General features: G+C 36.2%; 1 protein-coding gene across 2 annotated transcripts in view; it reads right to left on the bottom strand.

Annotated features, from left to right (window-relative positions):
* Positions 1-12,307, bottom strand: part of LOC109096285 (SEC14 domain and spectrin repeat-containing protein 1) — a 31,652-nt gene that overhangs the window by 12,534 nt on the left and 6,811 nt on the right. For both annotated transcript variants that reach the window (XM_042731740.1, XM_042731741.1), the window contains exons 6-10: positions 11,319-11,432; positions 4,781-4,894; positions 4,513-4,607; positions 4,230-4,285; positions 2,509-2,729 (exon numbers count right to left, since the gene is read on the bottom strand). In XM_042731740.1, the coding sequence (XP_042587674.1) occupies positions 2,509-2,729; positions 4,230-4,285; positions 4,513-4,607; positions 4,781-4,894; positions 11,319-11,432 (600 nt within the window). The remainder of the gene's footprint in view (positions 1-2,508; positions 2,730-4,229; positions 4,286-4,512; positions 4,608-4,780; positions 4,895-11,318; positions 11,433-12,307) is intronic.

Here is a 12,307-nt window from a genome sequence, read left to right on the forward strand (position 1 = left end):
GCCTTCCTGTCTTTAACTGCTTCAGGCACTGCGGCTTACAAATGATCCCCCCCTTCCCTGCGCAATTTTTCACAGAAGGGAAGTAGGCCACAACTATTTTCCGACACACAAGATGTGCACCTCCCAATATCCTGATCACCATGGAAACAGACATTTTTGTTTCATCAAACAAGAGTGACTCTGAGAGACTTTCATACGATACACAACCTCTGATTTCACCATCAAATTAACCTAAACCTAACATAACCTAAACTCTACACTTGGTGACTGCAGATGTTACACTAACCAACTAAGAAATACTGGTTGCAGAGTTTAAACGTAGACATTCGTCATTAAAATTAAACCAAGAATTTATATGAAATGTACAAACAAAAATTACTATAAATTATAGCCATCAGAGGTTTACCAATGGGATTTTAAAGGGGTGGTTGATTGTGATTTCACTAGAGTGTAATGTTGCTGTTTGAGCATAAACAATATCTGCTAAGTTATGATGTTCTAAGTTCAATGCAAATGGAGATATTTGAAATTTTTTAAATTATGTCCGTTTACTGCCTACAGTTATGGCTAGAAGGGACTACAACAAATTACTTGCCGGGTTAGTGACATCACAAACCCTGAAATTTACATAAACCCCACCTAGGGAACATCCGAGGGGGGAGGGTAAGGCCATGCTGCACGGCTTTAGAGAAGAGGAAGTGTTGTCGTCAGAACTAGGGTTGCACAAAAAAAATATATATATATACACTTGTATATGAATCGCGATTCTGTCTTCTAACGATTCTAATGGATTCACACGTTTCAAAATCAATGCTCTAAAGCAGCGTTTCTTAATTCTGTTCCTGGCGTTTCCCTGCTCTGCACTACATCTCTCTCTCTCTTCTGATTCAGATCATCAGCTCCATCAATGAACTGTGTTCCATTTATACACTTTAGCCTCGTTCAGACTGTCAGCCCAAATCTGATTTCGTGCATATCCAGATGGAATCCGATCTAGACGACTGACTGTCCACACAGTGTATCGCAACTGTTCATGTCCGATTTGTGTGTCCTTAAGCACACTTTTGTTTTACGGAATGTGCGTTGGTTTCTATGGCAATGCCATTGCTTTGTTCTGCCAATGCTACAAACAACAATAACAGCAATACAGTTTGCAATTAGATGTTGTCTTACAACATGACAACATGTTGCAGTTGCGCTGGATTATTATTATTATGGATTTCGTCTTATGAGGGAGCGGCAGAAACACAGGAAGCTGGAATGTACGGCTTTATTCTGTGCTGCCGTCTCCACTGGTTTTAAAACTCAAAGAAATGCATATACTAGCAGCATATTGTATTTTTTTCCGCTTGACTTGCAGTTCGCAACACAAAATTGTTTCTGCAAAGACTTTCATTATGTTTTCGATGTCTGACGTTTTTTCTGTAGCATGAAAACGTAAAAAAAAACGAAGCTAAATCCGATCTGGCCGGTCAGACTAAAACGGATTTGCAGGAATGCGATTTGAATAGGATTTCAAACCACATGAATGTAGCTCGAAACGGATTTGCAAAAATCTGAAAAACACAATACTGCAAAATATTTAACAATTTAAATAATTAATAAAATAAAAATAAAATTAAAATAAAATAAAAAAAAAACAAATCCATATATAAACATAAAAACATTAACATTACCAGTGATGGCAAAGCTGAATTTTCATTCAGAAATCAGTCTAATATGCTGATTTGGTGTTTATGAAACATTTTATTATTATTATCAATGTTGAAAACAGCTCCTTAATATTTTTGTGGAAATCATGATATTTGTCCAGGATTCTTTTATAAATAGAAAGTTTAAAAGTTCTAAACCATGATGCAATGATCTAAACCAACTGATTTTAACTAACTAAATTGATATCGAATAAAAGAAAACAAAAGTGCAAGATATAGATACATAGATGTATGACTGCATCGGCATAGCCTTGCTCTCTACCAGTGACTCTCTATGGTAATCGGATTCTCAGTGGGAATTTTGTGGGAGTGCATTTTGTAAGCCTTCCAAGAAGACAGCGCAGCACCGCTTGTGAAAGAATTACGTGACAAATCTTTTCTGTGGAGAGACTCAAAGATTGTATGGTGTGAAGAACCACCAAAAATGGCTCTATTTCTGGACCAAGACTGCTGATTCACCAAAGTACTAAAACCCAGCCACAGTCTGAACTGACACTGTGGAGCAAGATGTCTTCTTCTAAACCTCACTGAAATTTAGACATACAAATAAAAGCAAAATGGTGGACAGATGAAATTGAAACTCACACTCCACTACATACATCATGTGGTGTTCATAAAAGATGACTGTGCAAAGATATCTCGAATGAATTTGGCAAAACTTAAGTACAACCCAGTTTTGCTTCTTGGCTCAAAGAAAGAGAACAGGAATGTCTGCCAGCTGAAAAGCACCAAAGGCAACCTAAAGACAGTTCTTCTACAACACAGCCTTATAAACCCTCCCTGCCCAGTGTTTTACCTGCATGACCTTGGTTTGGATTTCCTCTAGCTGGGAGCGTTTGCTGCGCTGTCGGCAAACTTCCTGATACTTTGTGTACTGCTCCCTCAGAGAGTCCAGGAGCTTCATCACCTGAGGCTGAGCCAGCAGCTCATCGTCCATGGGTGACCAGGCTGTGCCACCCCCTCCACCCTCAGAGCCATTGAAACGCCTCTGCTGCAGCTCCGAGAGCAACTCGTGTCCTGTAAGAGAGGAAGATATCAGGGAAGAAAAACTACATTCAGGAAAGAAATCGAGGTTTAAGTCATTTGAAAACTGAATGCAGTAAACGTTAATAAAATGTTTCATAAGAAAAAAGTATCAAGCAGAAAGAAAATGATGAATGCAAATGCGATGGCAAATTTTCCCATCTGTCAAGCAGTACAGATTGAATTGATGCAGTATGAATATATTAAGCCAGTATGTCACCTAAATTACACACAAAGTCACATACTCAAATACAGAAGAAAGGAACAGAGGGAAAACTAATTTTGCACCTTTTTATTTGTGCCAATACTTGTGAATTATTCTTAACAAGGTTAGGCAAAATTCAGGATTCATTGAGAATTTGTTGCTTTTCAACTCATGAACATGATGAACATGAACAACTCATGACATCATGAACATAATGACAGGAATAGGAATTTAATAGGCAAAGATTTAAAGCAAAACAGAAACTTAGAGGAACTGAATTAGCCAAAACAAAAACAAAATAGGCAAAAAATGTAAGTATGTTGAGGACCAAAAAAAAAAAAAAAAAAAAAAAAAAAAAAATCGCACCAATCTAAATATTTCATACAAAACTTCAATAAACATTCAATAATAAATATTCACATTACAAAGTTAAGTTCCAAAATATTCAAGCTTTTTCTTTTTATATATCATCCTTTATTACACATGTAATATTTGGTCAATTATATTTCATTTACAAATTTACCTTAACATTTGTTTATATTTATTTTATTTTTTTAAAGTTCATTTACATCCATTTCAAATGTGCATTCAAATTTGCATTCAAACAATGCAGGGATAGCAGAAGAGTGCTGATTAACGTGAAAATAAATACATAAAATATTTAATTTATATTGTTTGACATTTTAAAATACATTTATAATGAAACAATCAAGCACGTTTATTTCATACAGAAAAAAGAAGAAGAGCAATTATAAATTTAATTGCATTCTAATTCCACTTTAAAAACAATTCAGCCTGCAATTTGAATTTTAAGGCATTTAAAAGGCATTCACAATTCAATTGTAAATGGTGCACAAGCCTGCCTGTAATTGTTAATTCAAAGCAGAGTCACTTACAGTGAGCAGAAATTCATTGGAGCCATTCTTTAGAGTAGGGCATGGTGTCAGAGACATACTGATCAGGGCAGAGTCAACACACTTTACAAACCAGCTTCAAATACAAAAGCTGTGAAATCGCTTTGGAGTGTTAAACAACACTAAAGCCAAGTTCTTAGCTCTACCCCACCAATAAAACTGAATGGAGTTACAGGCCAGCTGGAAAAACAGTTTCACTGTTGACATCACATGCTGGATAGAGCAATGCAGTTAAAATTCCCAAACCAAAATCTGCTTTTGCAACCAGTTTTACAAATGAACCCAAAATATTGCAGAAATAACTTAGGCAGTTTTGCAATTTGGAAGCACAGTCTATATGCATTACAAACACAGACAGCACAGATTGACACTCACCAGTCTGAAGGACCGTTTCAGGATCAAATGAAGGCAGGATGTTGCTCTCTGAAGACCTGTGAGTGGATGATACAATATGTTGTTTCTGAGCTTTCGACTATAAAATCACGACCATTTAATGAAACAAACATGTTGGTTTCTCTGGATATTTGATTGCTTTTTAAATGCACTAAACATTTTAATTACACCTTTAGGAATGGCTAATAGCTAACAGAATAACACTGGCCCTTGAAATGACATTCTTAATTAGGAGCTCATGCCTGGAGATAATGAGACAAAGTACCTGTCCTTCTCTGCCTGGCTTCCTTTCTCATTTTCATTGATGACGGTAAGTTCATCCAGAAGGGACGTGGATTCCTTTGTGAATTTTTCAAAGACCTAGATGAACAACAAATGGCAAATAAGACCTCAAGTTAAAAATGTCACACTTGGACAGGGTGATTTAGATAAACACTGCAATTATTTTTCAGCCTTTTGATGATAGTCAATATCCTGAGGTTTACCAGTAAAGAAAGCGATTTAAAAATGAAAATCAGGGATTTTGTTCTCACCAATCTTTTGTTGAGCCAGTCCAAATGATCATAAACCAGACTCCCGCCAAATTCATCTGTAAGCTGGCATGGTTCAATGTAGCGTGTGAGTTTATTGGCAGAAACCAGAATCACCTGAAATGGAGAAAATTAACTCTCAGGTATGACTGAAAACCAAAGCTATTTCAGCATCTGTGCTTAGAATATTAATAGACCAGAATCTAAAACCATCCCGACCCATTTTGGAAAAGAAATGGTAGTAACAGAGGGCAAAGTGCAGCATTCACTAATGTTTCTAATTAAACAGGCATCTGTGCACGTAATGTAGCGTGATCTAAAACCACACAAGACCTTCTGCAGCAGAAATGTTATGCAAGGTTAATATCCATGAATAATTTATTTGATATTTGAAGGAACATAGGACAAACTCTGCAGGTGATGCAACCCTTCTGCTGGGTCACTTAGTGTCAGTCATCAAAAACTATTAAAAACAAGGGGATGATTATAACATTCTATTATATTACATTATATATATATAAATAAAAATATAACATATGAAGGGTTTACACAGCCAAATAATTAATAATTATGAGCATAATAATTTTTTTAATAATACACTTTAAAAAAAAACATGTAATAGACACTTGAATTATTGCTTTTGTAACATCGCAACAACAACTTCTACTACTATTATTATTATTTGTGTATGATAACCATTAAAATATATAAGACATTAGATAAAAAAAAAACAATATTTTATTGTTATTATTATTACTATTATTATTATTATTATTCCTATTACAAATAAACTATTTTGACTGCTTTCCTTCGACATAAAATACAGTGTAAAGACTGTCTGACGTCCAAATTAAGTAGTTTAATAAATAAATAAATAAATAAATAAATAAATAAATAAATATATCTGACAATTGATTATTTCTGTATAATGACAATTGATGACAAATATAATGTATATGACGTTGTTGTTGTTATATTCCATATGATGACGAATAAACTAGACATTTGACTGTTTAAACAAAATACTACAGCGTAAGAAACTGGTGTTCAAATTAAATACTATAACAATATCTGACAATAATATCAATAATATCAATAATAATGAATGAATACATTATTATTATTAATAAATTCTTTACAATGATGAATAACCTATATATTTGACTGTTTTGACTGCTTTACATAAACTAGCACAGTGTGGGAAACTGATGTCCCTCACACCACTCAGCGGTCTTTCTTTTCAGATAACCAGCTTCAATCAATATTTCATGTCTATTTACTTATTTAATTGGTATGTAACCATGTAATAAGCCATGTAATAAGGACAAATGTACAATCGGCTGGTCATTAATGCAAAACAGAACCGTTTACAGCTGCCAAGGAGTGTAACAACATGGTGCATTAAGATGAGAAGGAGGCTCATTAAATCAGAATTTAGAGGTGGAAGCTTATGTTATGCTTTAAATGCAAATGTTAATCATTACTATGTCTGTGCTTTATGTGTGCTGTCTCAAAAATGATGAGACCCCTCCGCCCTGCACTTTGGTGTGTGAACAGGAAGAGACAGACAGCACAGCTGGCTTTACAAATATGTTCAGCTGAGTCAACACATGGGACGGAGGGACAAGGCCACGCTGCAAACAAATCCGGCCTGCGTTCCAGCGTAGAGGAGAGAGGGGAAAATATTTTGGATTCATAATATCTGGGGTACATTACTCACAGGATGTCAGGGGTGTGTTAGCCTCTGCCGTGTGGCTGTCTGCCTGGGACAGTTTGAGAAAAAAGCCTCTTCAAGTATGAGCCACAGTGAGGTTTGTTTCATGTCAGTTTCACAAATTCTCTCTAACAGGAAAAAAAAGCCTTGTTTTGAGCTGTGAAGTTTCCATGGCAGATACTAAATGCAGTTTGAGCAGAAAAGCTTTTGAACTGTATTTCGTCTTATCTCCTTCTGCCATGACATCACTGCAAATCCACAGATGGAAGGTGTGCAGACAAAATAAAAAAAAGACAGAAAACTAAAGAAGAAAAAAAATCCAACACCTTTCTCAAATTCCCCTCAAAAAATAACAATGCTGCCACCACTCATATTCCAAATATGTAAGCGGTTATTTTTTCATTAAAACAAAACAAAGCAAAAAGAAAGAAATAAACCAATAAAGAAAAGATAAAGAGAAGAACCCTTAAAAATACGCCCCATTATTTCTACAATATCTATCTGAAATCATCCATTAATTGTGTGATGAACTCTCAAATCACATTCATATTTTTGTTTCCCGTTTTGTTATTTTTAAATAAAGGCATTAAAAGTTTAATAGCAGGTTTGGTGTCATTGACACCATTGATTCGTGCATATATTGTAACAGGACAAAGTGTGGAGAATAAGATTTAAGAGCTATGGCAGAGGAGAAAATTCTTAGTGAAATGATTGCATAAAGCTGTCATATGATTTCAGAAGCCTTTTTGGGCCTTGACATCTGTGGTTAATTTGAACTATCGGTGTCAGAAAAATAAAAAATAAATAAAAACCTTATAAGTGCAGTATGTGGGTAAATAAATTACTATTTTCATTTGGGGTGTACTAAGTCTTTTAAAAACCATCTGCTCACCAAACTTTTAATCTGTCTATTTAATCAAAGTAATGTGTGCTCTTTGAAATCCTCCTCACACACAGTGACCCTGAGTGCAGGGACGCAATAGCCTGGACGTGTGCCAGTGGTGCCCTCACATCTGCAAGGTTAGCTGGAGGAGATTAAACACTGCGTATGCTAAAGCTCTCTGATCAATACAGCCCCCTAAAGAAGCTAGCATTCTGGTTACCTTGCAAGTATATATAACAATTTTTAAAAAGCACAAGCAAAAACAGAAAAAAAATGCTACACTCTCAGGTGCATTAAACAGAAGGGGATTTTTTTTTTTTCAAATATCTCATAAATTTTGGGGTCCGTAAGACTTTTTAAAAATTTTTATTTATTCCTTCATGTCTTTCAAACTGTCAATGGCTACCAATAAAGTAATCAGCTAATGCGATGTGATTCAAAATGTAAAAAACTGACCTTGTCAATAAATAAATCAATGGGTCAAGATTTGGCTGATTAGCTGGATCCACTTCTGCCCCTGCTGGCAGATGTCAATAATACAACAACTGGCTGAAAAAGCAGCTTTTTGTCACTGAAGGCCTTGCTCTTTCAGCAAGCAATGTATTAATCAAAAATTAAAAGTGAAAATTCTCCCAGACAGCATATTCCAGGTATCAAAGACCTCTTTGATATCAGTCAATCGCTATCAACTCCCTTTGTTTTAATGGAAAGTGAATCTCAGCATCTTGAACTCCTTAAAGGAAAGAAAAATCAGCAATAATAAGCATAAAAAAATGTGCAGTCCAGTAACAGATGGTCGTATGGACCCTAAGTGGCAGTGAAAGAGGATCCTCTTATTTAATAAGGCCTCCGGGTCTTTCCCTTCCCATATGCTCACTTATGCCTGGCCAAGCATCAGTGATGAAGAGGTTCTTGGGCAGAATGATTAATGCGGAGCGTACGGTCCTCGTGCACCTCAGCGAGTGGCCGCATGTACAAAACCCCCATTCAAGTATGGATCCTCAAGTAGGTCAAGAGTATGGTAATGACCGTATCACTAGTCTCCGTATTCAAGCCTCCACTTCTTAATGCTGATACACTGACCTCCATTCAGCCAAAACTGTGCCATCTGGTTGTTGCAGGCAGCTAGAGGGGACTGCTGGCCCAGATCACAGCACAAACAACACAATGACCCCAACAAACATACACATACAGAGTTTTCTGTTTAGGAGACAGTGGTTCAACTGTTCTTCGAAACACGTCATCCAGCTCTTGGCAGGATCTGTGTGATGGTTTCCAGGCAACATGCCGTTATTGGTTCATGCCCAGTGAGGGCACGGAGTAAGACAGCCAGACAAATGAGTGTGCGGTTCGAGGCCAGGCCTCATCAGCGTACATACTGTGCACGGCTGCGCACTATAGTGCACATCTGCATGATCGTGTTACGGTTACATTCACATACAGCCACATTTTGTACAGCTGCCAACTTCACCCATTTTCTTCATGGCCCAATTTGGAGAAAAATGTATGACATTACAGAAGAGTTGATGAAATGGAAAGATCTATTAAAGTGATCCTCAAACCAACCCATTTGAAACAGTCCCTTATATAGTGATTTAAACACTTACTACATGCTTAATGTACTACTCATTAGGGATGCACCAATACAAATTCAACTAAATACATACATTAAAAATACCAATATTAAGAAGACAATTTTGAAAAACCTAAATATGCATTTTTATTGCAAATAAAAATAATTTACATATGTATAATTATTGTACTAAATATTCATGTAAGTAAATGCAATTTATAATATTCAATATTTAAGTTAAATAGTTATTTATTATTTGTATAAATAATTGTTATACATTTAAAAAATAATTATACTTTTATTATTATTATTATTATAAAAACAACAATTTTATAGATTCTGCAAGTTAAACTATGAAATTATTTTGAGCTCTGCTAAAGATGATTACATTTATGGAGTTAAGTGTCTGAAGATTTTGAACACCGACAGGTCGCTCCCGCTTCACATCAAGCGGCGACCACGCTAACGCCAATTCCGTCCGTGTTTTGACGCGCAAGAAAACATGCAATCAATCTGATACGTGATCAATAAGGGAAGCTGTCTTTCACGATTGCAAAATAGAGAAAACACATTTTACATTTAAGTAACTAATAGCTTCTTAACCTTGTAGCCCATTTTATTCATAAAACACACAAACTAAACAGAAAATGTCCCAAAAGCAGCCCATATTACATCTAAGTTATCTTTAATTGAAATATATATCCGCAATTGTCCCATAAAGCAAAGGGGAAATCATTTTCTCTTTTTCTAGATGACTAAAATGGTTCACTGCAATAAAACGTGAAAGTGAAAGTGAAGTGGCATACAGCCAAGTATGGTGACCCATACTCAGAATTCATGCTCTGCATTTAACCCATCCAAAGTGCACACACACAGCAGTGAACACACACACACACACACACACACACACACACACACACACACACCGTGAACACACACACACCCGGAGCAGTGGGCAGCCATTTATGCTGCGGCACCCGGGGAGCAGTTGGGGGTTCGGTGCCTTGCTCAAGGGCACCTCAGTCGTGGTATTGCCGGCTCGAGACTCGAACCCACAAACTCTCTAACCACTAAGCCACGACTTCCTCAGCGTGGGAAACGTGCAAACCAACACAAAATTTGGGATTAAATGTGATGAGATTTGGGATTAAAGATTTCATGACATTAAAGGAAATAAAATAAACATTATATTGTAAATAGCCAGTATAGCTATATCACTAATTTGATTTTATATAAACAAAATCAAAATCTTATGATGTCAACTGTTCTCACAGTGATATAGCTATACTGGCTATTTACAATGACAGCTAGGGTCGATTACATTTACTTTTGTAGGCTTTTAGTCTCCTGGGTAGGACGAGGGAAAGTTGATGAGGTACCTGGATCAGAATACAGCAGGTCAGGAAACCTATCCGTTCCTTTATTGATATGTATGTTAAAAGCACCCCAGGGGCATTATAGGGATATGTTTTGTTTAATCTATTAAGTTTTGCTATGTACAGGTCTATGTCTTTTGAATTAAAGTGCGCAGTGAACTCTGTTGCCTTGAAACTCATGCTGGCGCCATTCATTTCATATTCGCTCCCGGCTGTCCCTGCCTGCCAGCATGGTGGTGTAAACAGAATGGGTCACGTGACGTCCGGAGCTCTATAGTCTCACAGTGAAGCCCCAGACCACTGTAAATGAAGATGTGCAACTTCTGTATTTGAAGCTTCATTATTCACAGCGAATGCCGGAAATTACCTACTTATACGCATGAGATCCTTCAGCCTTTACTAATTAAATACACAGTCTGTGAGATTGTTTTATGCGCAGTTATACAAAGTGATGATGCAGTGGTCTGATGTATACGGAATGAATAGTCCATTTAGGATGAACACAAAAGCTGAGGTTTTAAAAAATACATTTTGGCGGGGAAAAAACAAAAAAGAAAATGTTTAATTAAATAACTGAGTGCTGAAATTGCTAAAATGTGAAGAAAAGAAAAAAAAATTAACAATAACATCAGCATGTCCAAACGTGGAAGTGGATCCTGTTTATTTTGTGGCATTTTCCTCACAACTTTAATGTTTAATTTAGAGATTATTTAAAGGTACCACTTCCTGTACAGCTGTTTTGGACAATATGTATTGTGAGATCAATGTACAAATAAAACTGTTGCAACAGTGTCTGTATACATTTGCGCTTCCAACCTCTAACCAATCGGACCACAAGATACCACTCAACATGCCACTGCAACCAGTCACAAAATTAAAAGTTAAGGAGTTACATTTTCATGTGTACTTGTACCCATCCCTAATGTCAAACACAGATAAGTCAAAGTGAGGCTCTTTGTCCGTCCACCAAAACAAAACACCTCTAGTATACTTGCCTCAAAGCCAAGCCTGTCCTTCTCCTTCCAGAAGCAGAAATGGGTCACTTTTTTGTCCCAGAATTCGTCAGGTTTCACCACACAGACAAGAGAGACCTCAGCTGGGATCACATTCTAAGAGAGAGAGAAAAAACAAAAAAAAACATCACAGTTCACACTCGCACAAAGGTGCATTTTCTTTTTATTCAACAATAGTGATGGATCAATCATTAATATACAGATATAAAAGGGGATAGAGGGAACACAGACCTTTCAGTTTGAGTTTACTCAACATAAGGTAAAATCCACTGATGAATTCTACTGAACCTGAACCTCCTGGTCTGAAGGACAAATTCTCATACTTTAGATAATTCTCATGCCTAAAGCTCACAAATGGTGAAAAGGCTTAGAGATAGAAGTACTGCATTCTATTTTTAAATCTGCACACAGCAAACGTACAGCGCACTCAACTGAAAACTGCAGGTCATGCGGGGGACACGTCAAGCAGAGAACGGGGTGAGGCTTTGCCATCTCCACCACCAATAGTCTAAGCTAAATTATACAAATCCACTATAATATGTTGAACGATTCAGGAGCTTTCTTTTACAAATCAATATTGCAATTTATGATAAAATAGACCATATGCTACATTCTATTCAAAGTGGATGTTACAAGGTCTTGTTTTTGTTCCTCAAACATAGTTTTTCTTCACAAATATATTCAATAAATCCAACAGTGACTTTCAAATTAGCAATACAATCAAACTTAATGAATAAATTTCATCCTAAGCCTGAAGCTAATGCTGTTTTAATGTTGCCTTCAAGCTTCTATTTCCTTCAGGAAATCTAATGCCTGAAACAATATGACAAGTGCAAAAATGCAAATGTTTGTATGCCAACAAGGGGTCTTTTTAATAATTCAATTGCAAAAAAAAAAAAAAAAAAAAAAAAAAAAAAACGTTCAGTTTAGGATCAGTCTTTTTTCTTTTAAATTAAGTTTTTGAAAGAACA

This window comes from Cyprinus carpio, chromosome B9 (genome assembly GCF_018340385.1).
Source record: "Cyprinus carpio isolate SPL01 chromosome B9, ASM1834038v1, whole genome shotgun sequence".
Classification (NCBI taxonomy): Eukaryota; Metazoa; Chordata; class Actinopteri; order Cypriniformes; family Cyprinidae; genus Cyprinus; species Cyprinus carpio.